The sequence below is a fragment of the Terrapene carolina genome, unplaced genomic scaffold (genome assembly GCF_002925995.2).
Source record: "Terrapene carolina triunguis isolate 2854851 unplaced genomic scaffold, T_m_triunguis-2.0 Scaffold85, whole genome shotgun sequence".
NCBI classification, from domain to species: Eukaryota; Metazoa; Chordata; order Testudines; family Emydidae; genus Terrapene; species Terrapene triunguis.
In genome coordinates this window covers 61,808,075-61,824,369 of record NW_020664436.1, presented here as the reverse complement: position 1 = coordinate 61,824,369, position 16,295 = coordinate 61,808,075, and the positions used below count along the sequence as shown (strand labels likewise).

Sequence of the window (16,295 nt, the reverse complement as noted above, 5' to 3'; positions counted from 1 at the left end):
GGGCAGGGGTCCCAGGAGGGGGCAGTCAGGGAACAAGGAGCAGGGGGAGGGTTGGGGTTCTGAGGGGGGCGGGGAGTGGAAGGGGCGGGGCTAGGGCAGGACGGGGGCGGGGCTAGGGCAGGACGGGGGCGGGGCTCCTCCCGTCCTCTTTTTTCCGTGCTGAAATATGGTAACCCTAGGTCAGGAGAAATTGATCCTTGATGTTCCCTTTGTAAAACTATGTAGAGCAGAGGCTAAGTTATCCTCATCGGCACATATGAATAGGTATTTCTACCAACTTCATTTTGTCATACCATTCTTTTCATTATCCTCACCAGCCTAATGCAGAATGTACCAGCAGTGCCTCGTTGACTGGCTAAAGATAAAGCTCGTTTAAAGATTTCATTCTAAACAAAAACTTCAATAAAAATACTCAGACTCTGGTTTGCTGAACTTGTCTACTGGAAAGTTTATTTTAATGCATGAGCCACATTGGAAAGACTTGTCTTATCTCACTCTGGTCCTGTTTAGTGCTTTGCCAAGCAGCAGCAAATACTCTGGGAACTGTATGCAGACTAAGGAAGACATCACATCTGTTTACTAAATACATATTCTGCAGCACTGATAAGCCTGTTTTTATTGTTCAAAGCAAGGTGAAACAAACAAGAAGCACACATGGTAGAAGTAAATTGTTCTGCTCCCTTACATCTCTTTAATGAAAGGAAAGTACACTGCCCTCACAAACACTCATACAATTAAAAACAAAGCCTCCACAAACTTCTTCTCAGCTACAACTGAGCATAAGGAGCAGATACAAAAAGGTATATTTCTGAAGATACTGTTACACTAGCTGCTTGCAATCCATTTGCTGTGCTACAGGAAGGCATCTGGCAGGTCCTTGGCAAGTTCACACTGCAATGATCCTGCTCTGAAGAAAGGCTGATGGAAACCTCCCACATTTGATTGTGAGGTGCAAGCTTCTGTTAACTTTAGCATAAACAAAACCTACAAGCTTTTAGGGTCTTTACATGCTAGTCTATTACTATCATTACATATTGCACTGCTGTTGCCAGATATTTTATAGTGCAGCCAACTGTGCAAAGTAAAGAGGATATTTAGCAAAATAAGCTAAAACACATGGTGAAGACCTCTGCTTATCTCACAATCTGTCTGACCAGAAGGGCAAAAAGAGAGACCATGTTGAAAAATATGGTATCAGGCAAAAATATCTGCTGCAAGGTAAAGGAAAGATATTTTGAATGAGGAACCTTTACAGCAAAATCCTAACAAAAGCAATTTTACTGTCTTCTCTTATTCAAAAAATAAAATGCAATATCTTCAGTATTTTGTGTGTGTACATCAAGTGCCAAGTAATAGTAGGATGAATACATTTTAAAGTTAAGTACAATTTCAGTAAAGGTCTTTTTCAACTAAAATAAAAACCATGCAGAAGAGTGAAAGCACAAACTCTTTATAAAAAGGGAGTCATCCAATCTAGCATAAACAGCAAGTGGGATTATTTTATCAGTTATCTCCACAACCCGTCAATCTTTATTCAGTGTTAACCATTAACCTGTCAGAAAAGCAAAAAAGAAATGCAATATTTACAGTTGTCAGTGTGACTTTAGTTCTGCTCCCTTGTGTATGTATCCTTTGAACTAAATGAGACTGAGTCCTCTCAGAAAATATCAGGGCCGCACAGAGGATTCATGGGGCCTGGGGCAAAGCAATTTCAGGGGCCCCTTCTATAAAAAAAAGTTGCAATATTATAGAATACTATATTCTCATGGGGGCCCCTGTGGGGCCCGGGGCAAATTGCCCCACTCTCCCCCCCCCCCGGCAGCCCTGGAAAACGTATGTGGTCATGTAATTGAAGACTGTATCATAATGAATACACAGAAGGGACAGAACAACAGGTTTATGGTTGCACAGGCGTTTCCTAGCTTCTGAGCAGTTGATTTTACAGCTTAAAGAACCTGTTAGAATCCCTGAAGCTTCAGCCCCACAGCACAGACAGTTCATTACCTGAAAACAGTTAAAGGCTGTCATGCCATAAGGAAGGAAGGAAGGAAGGAAGGACCGACCACTGGGTCCAGGTGCTGGGGGAGTCAGTGGTGGGCAAGTCAAGGCCAGCCCAGACCAAGAGCATTCCTCCTCTGATAAATGACAAAGGTTTGTTGCAAACAGAAGCAAGAGAGTTCTCAAAAAAAAAAAAAAAAAAGTTGCAAGAATCCTTTACAATGGAAAGTGTTACGCAACCTGAATGTATGGATCAGATCCCTCTAGTACAGGGGTTCTCAAACTGCATTGCAGTGCAACCCCCTTCTGACAACAAAAATTATTACATGACCCCAGAAAGGGAGACTGAAGTCTGAGCCCCACTGCCCCAGGTGAGGGAGCCAAAGCTGAAGCCTGTAACCTAGGCTCCACCTCCTAGGGCTGAAGCAAGTCTAAATCAGCCCTGGCGTCCCCATTAAAACAGGGTCCCGACCACTTTGGGGTCCCGATCCATAGTTTGAGAACCGCTGATCTAATACCAACATAGGGAGCAGATCTGAAGACAATCACTGTAGAGTGAGCAGAGGTTCTTTTGTGAATTGTGTAGCAGAGATTTAGGAAGTACAGTAGTAATTCTCATGTATTTCTATAGTGATTGAGTTTTACACCAACAGAGTAACATGGATGTATTCCTGCTATTTTGGAAGGGAGCTAACCCTGTGGTCTATTAAGGTGAGCAGATATATCTTAGGCAAGAAAGTATGAGTCTCAATTATAGAATACAGCATTTTATCTTACATGTTAGCCTTGCATCAACTTTGAGTCCTTTGGCCTTTCCTTCAAAGATCTGCACAACCTACTTCCTAACTTCGGTCTGCCAAAGCAATGTGCCTAACTCCCCCTCTTTGTCACCTCCTCTCTCTGCACCTCTTCCATGCAACATGCTGCAGCTTCTTTGCTGACCCAGTCCCCGTGGCTCCCACTGTCTTTACGGATATTGATGGTCTTCATTAAAGAATGACTGGGGGGAAAATACTTCTTTCAAGTAGTAATTAAAACAATACATAGACCTAGAAGGCATTTTCATCACCACCAAGATTTTGTTTGATTAGATTGGCTCGTCCATTCTTCATCTGCTTGTCATCTATTTAGACCTAGGCCACTTGAGGCTTCTGAGACTATAAACCATGGCCCTCAAGGTCCCCTCTGTTAAGTAAATCAGCCTGTCACTAAAAAGAGAGATATTGGGGGCACCATTTCCCTAAATGAGCACTGCTTCCCCATAGCCCCAAGAGCAGCTCTGCTCAAAGCCGGAAGGGCTCAGAGCAGCTATCATTGCTGTTCAGCTTCAGCTATTCCCCACTGGCTTTCAGCTGCATCATAGGGGGGAAAGGAAGGAGTAGTAGTTCTGGCTGTGATGTCCCCAGGGAGAAAAGGAGCTCCAGTGACTCTTCCTCAACCTGTCAGAATGCCTAGCCAAGGATGACATCTGTGCCTTACACAGCAACCACGGGCAGCCCAGGAAATGGGAAAGAGGGAGAAGCTGAGAACCAGCAATCAGTTATTACAGTTATGGCTCACCAATGCTTTGCCAAGGCTCCTGTGCAAGTTGGAACAGCCAAGGAACCATATACCTGCTAGTATATAATCAAACATTCTGCATGTTCTAGACCTCATCCCTCTAACACATTCTCTGGACAAAGGACTGTGGAGTCATAGGAGCCAGTTGTTGAGAGCAGGGACCCAAAACCTTTCAAAAAGAGTCTTGCACACTTTCAGCATAAATAATAATATTGAATATTATCAATAATATATCAACAACATTTAAAATAGTGTTAGTTTGCTAATTTGGGTTACTGATCATTTAACAGTTCAGTAGCAGGGTCATCCTATCTCTGCATTTCACTCTGCCTTAGTTTCAACACTTGTGTAAGCTAGGTGGTCAACTTCTCAGCCAGTACATCAATGAAGCTCCCATTAGTGTCAGTTTCTCAGTCCTATTCCTCAGGGATGCAAGTATTGTTCAAAATACACACAGATTTCAATATCAATCAGAATAGTAAATTAAGTCCTGCTGTCTGGCCTCGCCTAAGACCTCAGCCTCAGAAAGTTTCTGCTTGTATCCCCAGGCAGGCCTTTCAAATCGGCGTGGCCTGGAATTTCATGCAAGAGCCTCCCTATCTCCTGCCAATCTCCCTTTTAACCGATTCATAGAGTTGAAGGCCAGAAGAGACCCTTAGAAAGTCTAATCTGACCTCTCATATATTTAAGGCCATTCAATTTCACCCATTAACCCCTGAATTGAGCCCAATAACTTGTGTTTGGGAAGGCCTCTCTTCCAGACAGGCATCTAATCTTGAACTGACATCAAGAGATGGAGAATCTACCACTTCCTGTGTTAGTTTGTTCCAATGGCTAATCATAGAATCACAGAAAGGTAGGGGTGGAAGGGACTTTGAGAGGCCATTAGCCTCCCTGAGCTGAGGTAGGACCAAGAACACCTAGACCATCCCTGACAGGTCTGTCTCTAACCTGTACTTAAAAGCTTCCAATGATGGGGATTCCATAACCTCTTTTGGAAGCCTATTCCAGTGCTTAATCCTTACAGTTAGAATGTTTTTGCTAATAACACAAATCTCCCTTGCTGCAGATTAAGCCCATTACTTCTTGTCCTACCTTCCCTCATAGGTCAGGTTTTCTAAAACTTTTTTGATGCTTTCCTCTGGACTTTCTCCAATCTGTTCACATTCTTCCTAAAATATGGTAACCAAAAGTGGCTACAGTACTCCTGCTAAAACCTTACCACTGCCAAGCGAAGTGAAAGTTACCTTCCGTGTCTTATATACAACACTCCTGACGATTGATAAAATTTTGAATAGTGTGGGGCCTAGTACAGATCACTACGGAACTGCAGTAGAAAACATCCCTACTCACTGATGACTCCCCATGACAACTACTTTGAGTACTATCAGTTCACCAGTTCTTAATCCACTTAACATGTGATTTATTCATATCATAGTGAGAGGTTTTTTTTTTTTAATCAGAATGTCATGTGGTACCAAGTCATATGCCTTACAAAAGGCAAAGTATATTACATCTTTGCAGTTACCTTATTCAACCAAACTTCAAGTCTCAACGAATGAAGTAAGGATTGTTTGACAAGATCTATTTTCCGCAAAACCATGTTGACAGGCATTAATTATATCCCTTCCCTAATAGTTGCTTAACATCTTCCACAGTTACTAATGTATGGGAAAGTACTTCATCCTTATGCAATACAGGCACCTAATCCTGCTTCTTTCCAGATACATAACAGAAATATTTATTTAACACTTCTGCCTTTTATGCAATATTAACAATTACCATCTCCATCTACCCATCTACTTTCTGGCTTTTATGAAGATCAGTTGATCTTCAAGCTTAATTTAATTTAACGCATTTGTGGATAACTAGCCTAGAAGTAAAACGGTTACTCACCTTTTCATAACTGGTGTTCGAGATGTGTTATTCATGTCCATTCCAATCAGGTGTGCACGCATGCACAGCAGCCGCAAGATTTCTCCCCAGCAACATCTGTCGGGTCAGTCTGGACACCCCCTGGAGTCACGCCTTCATGGCGCTCAATATAGAGCCATGCTGACCTGTCCCCCCCCTCAGTTCCTTCTTGCCGGCTACTCCAACAGAGGGGTAGGTGGGTGGGTATTGGAATGGACATGAACGCCACATCTCGAAGCACAGTTACAAGAAGGTGAGTAACTGTTTTTTCTTCAAGTGCTTGTTCATGTCAATTCCAAATCAGGTGACTCCCAAGCCTGAATTCCGGAAGCGGGGTCGGAGTTCAGATATCCACTGACGAACACTGCTCTACCAAAAGCCACGTCATCTCTGGCCAGCTGGGTGATAGCATAATGCGATGTAAATGCATGTATAGAGGACCACTGCTTTGCATATTTCCTAGATGGGAACCTGCGCCAGGAACGCTGCTGAAGAAGCCTGCACCCTGCTGGAGTGCACTGTGAGCAGAGGGGCAGGCACCTCTGCCAGGTTTAGCACTCATGGATTCAGGACATGATCCGCAACGGAATTCGTTGAGGAGACTGGAAGACCTTTCATCCTGTGTGCCACGGCCATAAACAGTTGAATGGATTTCTGGAACAGTTTTGTTCTTTCAATGTAAAAGGCTAGCGCTCTGTGGATGTCCAATGAGTGAAGCTTCTGCTCTCTGCTGCTTGTGTGCAGCTTAGCATAGAATACAAGGAGGAAGATGTCTTGGTTGATGCGAAATTGGGAGACAACCTTCACGAGGAAAGCTGGGCGTGGCCTGATCTGAACCTTGTCCTTACAGAACACTGTGTAAGGAGGCTCTGATGTTAGGGTCTTGAGCTCAGACACCCTCCTGGCTGAGGTTATTGCTACCAGAAAGGCCACCTTGTACGAGAGGTAGAGCAGGAAGCAAGTTGCCAGTGGTTCGAAGGGAGGCCTCATCAGTTTGGAAAGGACCGGATTAAGGTCCCAGGCCAGGATTGGTTGTCGGACGTGTGGGTATAGCCTGTTGAAACCTTTCAGAAAACAGCTGACGATAGGGTTGGCAAAGACCAACCAACCCTCTGTATCTGGATGGAAGGCAGAGATGGCAGCCAAGTGAACCTTTATTGACGACATGGACAGCTCCTGCTGCTTAAGATGGAGAAGGTAGTCCAGTATAAGTGGTATGGAGGCGAGTGTCAGACACAGACAGTGTTGAGCCGACCAGATTGAAAATCTCTTCCATTTGGCCAGGTAGGTAACCATGATGGAAGGTTTCTACTGCCAAGGAGGACTTGTCTAACCGGGTCCGGCAAGGTGATTGGGGCTTCCACGGACATTTCCAGGAGAAATGTGTACCAGTGCTAGCGGGGCCAGACTGGAGCTATCAATACCACCGAAGCTTCTTCCCTCCGTATCTTGAGGAGCACCTTGTGACTAAGAGGGATGGGCAGAAATGCATATCGGAGATGGCTTCACCATGGGAGGAGGAACGCCCAGACTATGATCCACGAAGGAGCAAAAACTGCTGGCACTTCCAGTTGAGTCGCGTGGCAAACAGGTCTATTTGGGGAAAGCCCCACCATTGTAAGATGGAGTTTGACACATCCGAGCATAGGGACCACTCGTGGCCATGGAATGACCTGCTAAGACGGTCCACCAATTTGTTCTGTACTCCAGGGAGGTATGATGCTTGCAGGTATATCGAATGCTCCACACAAAAGTCCCACACCCTGAGGGCTTCCTGACACAGGAGAGAGGAGTGTGCACCCCCCTGTTTGTTGATATAAAACATTGCTGTTGTCAGTCATAACTGATACACATCTCACTGCCAAGTAGGTTCAGAAAGTCTGGCATGCTCTGAGCTCTCTGACATTGAAGTGGAGAGCGAGTTCCACCTGAGCCCAGAGACCATGTGTCTTGAGGTCTCCCAGAGGTGCTCCCCAGCTCAAGGCTAACATGTTTATCACTAGCAAGAGGGATGGCTGAAGGCTGGTGAAGGGGACCCCTGCACACACTATCTGCAGATCAAGCTACCACAGGAAGAAGTCAAGGACCAGGCGAGGCAGAGTTACGACCCTGTCCAAACTGTCCCAACCCGGCCAATACATTGAGGCTAACCACGATTAAAGCAGCTGGAGTCTGAGCCTGGCGTGTTGCACCACATAGGTGCAAGTGGCCATGTGTCCCAGGAGTTTCAAGCAATTCCTTGCTTAGGTGCTGTGTGGTGGGGAACTGCCTAAGACTTCAAATGATATTGCCCAGGCCTGGAACCTCGCTTCCGGGAGGTATGCCCTGGCCTGTGTCGAGTCCAGTACCATCCCTATAAATTCTATCTGCTGAACTGGGGACAATGTAGATTTCCCCACGTTCAGGAGAAGGCCCGGTTCATTGAACGTCATTCTTATGAAGTTGACTTGTATCTGCCGCCTGTGTGCACCTTCAAAAGGGCTGTTTCTGGCCCGAAGATGACTTGGATTGTCCAGAGCTCTGGCCTGAGGACGGGTGCTGTCTTTTCCTGCCGTGACTGTTCCTCCTCCAGGAATTGTCCTGCCGGTTCTGTGGTTGGTAGAACCGCGGAGAGGGTTGCGGCCTGAAGTGCTTCCGATCCGGGTTCTGACTGGGGCTGGAGCGCAGCCTCCATAAGAAAGACTTTAAGATGATAGTCTTTGAAAAACAAAGTCCTAGGGCGAAACTCGCGGCAGATCTGGCACCACTCCTTCTGGTGACTCTCCCTGAGGAACCTTAAACACAAGGTGTGCAACTCCAGGGGGTGCCCAGGCCGACCCGATGGATGGTGCTAGGGGAAAAATCTTCTGGCTGCCGTGCACATGCACACACGTGATTGGAATTGACATGAACAAGCACTCTAAGAAGAACTAGTCGTTATTGTTTTCGTGGATGACAACCTGAGATTAACCCTGTACCAGATTGGTAGGAGCCAATAACTGCAGTGACAATATGTTTAGGCCCTCTGAGGGAAACCATACAATATTGTTTCCCTTACTAGCCCTTTGGGATGACTGAGGAGAGCTGAGCCTCGTCCACCCTTCTTCAGTCAGAATGAGTAATCGCTCATGACAGATCTGAGGAAGCAGAGAAGGATTTACCCACCATTACAAAAACTATGACAAAAACTTTTTTTCTTTAATTCCAGTTCACTCACTAAAAATGCCCTACATGGCTAAGGCTACTATAAAAATAAAACTGATGGTGACAGACTGTTGCTTACAATTTTTCAATAGCTTGCCGCATTTTAAACCAAATACCAATAATTAAGTAAATAAAACCCTGTTCATACTTCATCTATTAAAATTAAATTACAGGGTTTGCTATATTACCAATCAAAAATATTACACACCTGTGGCACAACTGACAAACTGGATATTATACAACTAATAAGAAGTCAGTATAAATCCCCTTTTACTCATAACTGTTCAAGCCCCAATGCACACATTTAGAACTTCCATGCCACTCATAATATTTTATTTTCATGCTTGTTTTCCTTCCAATAGACTTTGATGGGAGAACAATTTATTACACCCCATGATAAATGTATCCTTAGGATCTCCCCTGATCTTTCGAAATACTTTATTTCTATTCATCCTCAAAACTAAACGAAAGAAAACCACTTTTAAGTGAGACATTTAAAGTATACCAACTTGAGCCTATTTTGGCAAACTACTAAACAAAATCTAACATTAACAAGACATTTTCATCTGCTAGTTTAACTAAACTTCAGCACAGATGCCATTCTCCATTTAATTATCTCAAAATAAAAACAGCCCTGTTTTTCAAGAAAGTAATTTTACTGAAGATTGCTGGGGAAACTAGAAGATGGTCTAGCTAAAAAAAGGCTAATGGGAAGTGCCATAACTATAGGCAGGACTCAAACCATTGAGTATACCAAGAAAGTCAGTATTCACCATAGGAGCCAAATTTGTAGAGAATTCAACAGTTGGCCTTCTCAGAAGCTTGAGAGTGTATTCTGAGCAATAAAAAACTATATTCGGTTTTAGTCTTTCAGCTTAACATTTGTAGCTCCACTAATCAAACCATTTCATACAATTCTTCATACACATTTGCTTTGCAATATCATTTATTTGGATGGATTAATCTCAAAGTGGCTGCGTTAATAAATTTGGTATCAGTAAGACTATCCAGTGAAACAGAACAACCTAAAACTAGCCAAATAAAACAGATGAACATCCTTAGTTTTACAAGCTTATAGAAAGCATCATTTAATTTAGCTAAACCAGGGGTCGGCAACGTTTCAGAAGTGATGTGCCGAGTCTTCATTTATTCACTCTGATTTAAGGTTTCGCGTGCCAGTAACACATTTTAACGTTTTTAGAAGGTCTCTTTCTATAACTCTATAATATATAACTAAAGTATTGTATGTAAAGTAAATAAGGTTTTTAAAATGTTTAAGAAGCTTTATTTAAAATTAAATTAAAATGCAGAGCCCCTCGGACCGGTGGCCAGGACCCGGGCAGCGCGAATGCCACTGAAAATCAGCTCATGTACCGCCTTCGGCACACGTGCCATAGGTTGCCTACCCCTAAGCTAAACTATGTTGCCATACTCTGATGATGGGGGCCAAATAGATACCTAGACAAAGAGAGATTAAGAGTTTTGCCTCATAAAGCAATTTTTAAGTGCTATATGTTTCTTCATTTTACCCTTGTTTACTAGGTTATGTATGTAAAGAAAACAAATTTGATAGCTGTGGAAAGTGAAATGGCAGAGTTCAAAAACTAAATTTGTAGAATGTTAGCCCAGGACTTCAAATGAAGACTTCAAGTATACTTTTTTAAATAGCTACCTGATTAATCTTCTCTCTCTGCAACAACTATACAGATACAGGTGAGCAATCGTTTCCATGTTCTCTCTACAGGTACTAATGCGGAGAGTGGACTAGATGACACATCTGAGGGAAGGAAGCAGGAGACTCCACCGATTGGAAGGCAAAAGATGCACTGTCCTAGGGATGGGGGTTCCACAACCACCACTCCCAAGAGGAGGAGGAGGGTGGTGGTGGTCGGGGACTCCCTCCTCAGGGGGACTGTCATCTATCTGCCGCCCCGACCTGGAAAACCGAGAGGTCTGCTGCTTGCCAGGAGCTAGGATACACGATGTGATGGAGAGACTGCCGAGACTCATCAAACCCTCGGATCGCTACCCCTTCCTGCTTCTCCACGTGGGCACCAATGATACTGCCAAGAATGACCTTGAGCGGATCACTGCAGACTACGTGGCTCTGGGAAGAAGGATAAAGGAGTCTGAGGAGCAAGTGATGTTCTCGTCCATCCTCCCTGTGCAAGGAAAAGGCCTGGGTAGAGACCGCCGAATCGTGGAAGTCAACAAACGGCTATGCAGGTGGTGTTGGAGAGAGGGCTTTGGATTCTTCGACCATGGGATGGTGTTCCAAGAAGGAGGAGTGCTAGGCAGAGACGGGCTCCACCTAACGAAGAGAGCGAAGAGCATCTTCGCAAGCAGGCTGGCTAACCTAGTGAGCAGGGCTTTAAACTAGGTTCACCGGGGGAAGGAGACCAAAGCCCTGAGGTACGTGGGGAAATGAGATACCCTGGGAGGAAGCACGAGCAGGAGAGCGCAAGGGGGAGGACTCCTGTCTCATACTGAGAAAGAGGGACGATCGATGAGTTATCTTAAGTGCCTATACACAAATGCAAGAAGCCTGGGAAACAAGCAGGGAGAACTGGAAGTCCTGGCACAGTCAGGGAACTATGATGCGATTGGAATAACAGAGACTTGGTGGGATAACTCACATGACTGGAGTACTGTCATGGATGGATATAAACTGTTCAGGAAGGACAGGCAGGGCAGAAAAGGTGGGGGAGTTGTGTTGTATGTAAGAGGAGTATGACTGCTCAGAGCTCCGGTATGAAACTGCAGAAAAACCTGAGAGTCTCTGGATAAAGTTGAGAAGTGTGAGCAACAAGGGTGATGTCGTGGTCGGAGTCTGCTATAGACCACCAGACCGGGGGATGAGGTGGACAAGGCTTTCTTCCGGCAACTAGCAGAAGTTGCTAGATCGCAGGCCCTGGTTCTCATGGGAGACTTTAATCACCCTGATATCTGCTGGGAGAGCAATACAGCGGTGCACAGACAATCCAGGAAGTTTTTGGAAAGTGTAGGGGACAATTTCCTGGTGCAAGTGCTGGAGGAACCAACTAGGGGCAGAGCTTTTCTTGACCTGCTGCTCACAAACAGGGAAGAATTAGTAGGGGAAGCAAAAGTGGATGGGAACCTGGGAGGCAGTGACCATGAGATGGTCGAGTTCAGGATCCTGACACAAGGAAGAAAGGAGAGCAGCAGAATACGGACCCTGGACTTCAGAAAAGCAGACTTTGACTCCCTCAGGGAACAGATGGGCAGGATCCCCTGGGAGAACAACATGAAGGGCAAAGGGGTCCAGGAGAGCTAGCTGTATTTTAAAGAATCCTTATTGCGGCTGCAGGAACAAACCATCCCCATGTGTAGAAAGAATAGTAAATATGGCAGGCGACCAGCTTGGCTAAACAGTGAAATCCTTGCTGATCTTAAACACAAAAAAGAAGCTTACAAGAAGTGGAAGCTTGGACAAATGACCAGGGAGGAGTATAAAAATATTGCTCAGGCATGCAGGAGTGAAATCAGGAAGGCCAAATCACAACTGGAGTTGCAGCTAGCAAGAGATGTTAAGAGTAACAAGAAGGGTTTCTTCAGGTATGTTAGCAACAAGAAGAAAGTCAAGGAAAGTGTGGATCCCTTACTGAATGAGGGAGGCAACCTAGTGACCGAGGATGTGGAAAAAGCTAATGTACTCAATGATTTTTTTGCCTCTGTCTTCACAAACAAGGTCAGCTCCCAGACTGCTGCACTGGGCAGCACAGTATGGGGAGAAGGTGACCAGCCCTCTGTGGAGAAAGAAGTTGTTCAGGACTATTTAGAAAAACTGGACGTGCACAAGTCCATGGGGCCGGATGCGCTGCATCCGAGGGTACTAAAGGAGTTGGTGGATGAGATTGCAGAGCCATTGGCCATTCTTTTTGATAACTCATGGCGATCGTGGGAGGTCCCAGATGACTGGAAAAAGGCTAATGTAGTGCCCATCTTTAAAAAAGGGAAGGAGGAGGATCCGGGGAACTACAGGCCAGTCATCCTCACCTCAGTCCCTGGAAAAATCATGGAGCAGGTCCTCAAGGAATCAATTATGAAACACTTAGAGGAGAGGAAAGTGATCAGAAACAGTCAGCATGGATTCATCAAGGGGAAGTCGTGCCTGACTAACCTAATTGCCTTCTATGTGGAGATAACTGGCTCTGTGGATGAGGGGAAAGCAGTGGATGTGTTATTCCTTGACTTTAGCAAAGCTTTTGATACGGTCTCCCACAGTATTCTTGCCGCCAAGTTAAAGACGTATGGGCTGGATGAATGGACTGTAAGGTGGATAGAAAGCTGGCTAGATCGTCGGGCTCATTGGGGAGTGATCAATGGCTCCATGTCTAGTTGGCAGCCGGTTTCAAGCGGAGTGCCCCAAAGGTCGGTCCTGGGGCCGGTTTTATTTAATATCTTTATTAATGATCTGGAGGATGGTGTGGACTGCACTCTCAGCAAGTTTGCAGATGACACTAAACTGGGAGGCGTGGTAGATACACTGGAGAGTAGGAATCGGATACAGAGGGACCTAGACAAATTAGAGGATTGGGCCAAAAAAAACCTGATGAGGTTCAACAAGGACAAGTGCAGAGTCCTGCACTTAGGACAGAAGAATCCCATGCACTGCTACAGACTAGGGACCGAATGGCTAGGTAGCAGTTCTGCAGAAAAGGACCTAGGGGTCACAGTGGACGAGAAGCTGGATATGAGTCAACAGTGTGCTCTTGTTGCCAAGAAGGCTAACGGCATTTTGGGCTGTATAAGTAGGGGCATTGTCAGCAGATCGAGGAACGTGATCGTTCCCCTTTATTCGACATTGGTGAGGCCTCATCTGGAGTACTGTGTCCAGTTTTGGGCCCCACACTACAAAAAGGATGTGGAAAAATTGGAAAGAGTCCAGCGGAGGGCAACAAAAATGATTAGGGGTCTGGAGCACATGACTTATGAGGAGAGGCTGAGGGAACTGGGATTGTTTAGTCTCCAGAAGAGAAGAATGAGGGGGGATTTGATAGCTGCTTTCAACTACGTGAAGGGGGGTTCCAAAGAGGATGGAGCTCGGCTGTTCTCAGTGATGGCAGATGACAGAACAAGGAGCAATGGTCTCAAGTTGCAGTGGGGGAGGTCTAGGTTGGATATTAGGGAAACACTATTTCACTAGGAGGGTGGTGAAGCACTGGAATTCGTTACCTAGGGAGGTGGTGGAATCTCCTTCCTTGGAGGTTTTTAAGGCTCGGCTTGACAAAGCCCTGGCTGGAATGATTTAGTTGGGAATTGGTCCTGCTTTGAGCAGGGGGTTGGACTAGATGACCTCCTGAGGTCCCTTCCAACCCTGATATTCTATGATTGCCAAAGGTTCCCAGTAGCAACTCCTACTAACTTTTAATGTGAACTTGAAGCATTCAGCCCTTTTGGAAAAAAAATTAGATTACTTTGATTTAGGAATCAACTTTGGGTACCATTTTGGCCTAAAACTGTATTGTCAGTCAACCAAAAAGTACTTTTTGAATATACTTGATTTTTTCACATCTATGAAGTAGCTTTGACCAGTATATTAGTTCTAGGAAGAGAAACTGACTGCACAGAAACAGTGACAGGTCAGTGTCCCCTTTCCCTTCCATTTAGCTAATTCCTTCCTCACACATGCCCACTCAAAAAATACCCCACCTCCCAAAATTGTGGCATTTGTGATCATTCCGTTCATTCTGACTATAGGTTACATCTTTGTCTCCTATGTCGTCTTGACTATTTAGATTATACGCTTTATGGGGCAGGGATTATTTATTAGTCTGTTTGTACTGTGCCTAACACAATGGGGCCTGTTCTCAGATCATCATTATGCACTAACAATTAATTAAAAAAAATAATCCCCAATACTTACCACATTGAAATCTAAGTTCTTTTCTACCCATTCCTTGGCTTCCTTGAATTCATCTTTCATTTCCATGATATACAGTGTATCCAAGGCATCTACTATTGTTGCTCCTTGAATGTTACCTGAAAACACATGGAAATATAATTATATACTCTCTAATAGTAATTTCTTCAAATAAATCTGGTTAAAAATAAATTAACATACAAACAAGTGGACAACTAGTTTCTAGTCAGTTCATTTTGATTCTCATGCCTGAGCAAAACACGAATGTTGTGTTTCAAATACTGTAGGGGAACGTTTATGTTTCATTGACTTTTCTACTGGATTGGGGATGGGCAGGGAAATTGTGTTTAATACTTTGGCTTGGAAGGATTAGATTTTCATCCGTAAATGTCATGTCAGCAAATGTCTATTTCACTGTAAACACAGAAGATGATGAAAAACATTTCCATGGATTGCAGAAATTTACAGATTGGCAAAATAAGAAAAATGCTGCTTGAGAGCTTAGTTTGATTTAAGGATATTTACTTTGTATATTTTTACATGTGATGTTGACAATTTTTTGTTTTAATGGTTATAAAATTAACTTTTTGAACCTCAGTGTCTAATGTCATTTAATTATTGTCTGACCCTCTCCCCCATAGTTTCCCACAGCTGTGAAATTTTGAATTGGACAAAAATTAAAAAAACATGCTTAAACATACATCTATTATCGATTGACTTTTTTTTTTAAAAATCACATTCTGCCAAGGCTACTTGTATTGTACACACTAAAATTTGGGCCCAATGTAATTGATAATGTCCTTTCACGTAGTAACAAGCTTTAACAATATTTTTCCATGTACAAGACCGACAAAAGTACATAACTAACATCTACCACCACTGTAATACCAGTTAATGTTATACTTGTGAAAATTTATTTCAGAGGGTTTTTTTGGGGTTGTCAGTCAGTCTTTGTCTTGCTCACTCAGTGCATAATACTAAACAGCCACTGAGGATCTTGAAACACTATTAACGATGTACTAAGTTTCACAACATCAAGAGTTAGTGAATACTATTCTTATTTTCTAGGGTCACACAGGAGTGCTTGACAAAGCAAGGAATAGACCCTTTAACTCGTCTTCTAATCATATACTGCAATCAAAAGAACATCCTTTCTCTAAGTGAATTTTGTTTATATTCCACTTGGCCCTGCCTGGACCTCAAGTGACCTCACCTACTATTATTTGTATTACTGTTCCGAGGAGCCTTACTCATGGACCAGGCCCCATTGTGCAAGGCACTGTACAAACAGAACAAAAATACAGTCCCTCCCCTCCCCCACACACAGAGCTTACAATCTAAGTATACTACCAGAGACAGATGGATACAGATAGTTTTTTTCATCTTTGTCTTCACTTAAGTGTGCATGTCAACCAGTTCATCTTCCAATTCAAAACCAAAAGAGGTATTAGATGCTATTTCTAGAACTAGTTCTGGTGACTCATGAAGGCTGCAACCCTCCTTCTTGATTTTGGGGATGTAAATAAGTCAGTTTATCACAAACTTTCAATTTAAAAAAGTATCTATCCTGTTTTGTCGCAAAACAAAATACATCACTAGTGTTTAAAATCTGCCACTGACTTTTCCCTGAAGATTCATGAACCAATCACACTGTTGCGGGGTTGGTGAGGCAGCGGGAGGAAGCCACCTGAGTTACTTGCTATTGGCTTTAGGCTGTCTCAAGCTTCCTCCAAATGGAGTGTACAGTCCTGAATAA

General features: G+C 44.0%; 1 protein-coding gene across 1 annotated transcript in view; it reads right to left on the bottom strand.

The window, feature by feature from the left end:
• MAN1A1 (mannosidase alpha class 1A member 1) overlaps window positions 1–16,295 on the bottom strand; it is a 210,355-nt gene that overhangs the window by 115,990 nt on the left and 78,070 nt on the right. The window contains exon 3 of the mRNA XM_024205373.3: window positions 14,543–14,658. Within this exon, the coding sequence (XP_024061141.2) occupies window positions 14,543–14,658 (116 nt within the window). The remainder of the gene's footprint in view (window positions 1–14,542; window positions 14,659–16,295) is intronic.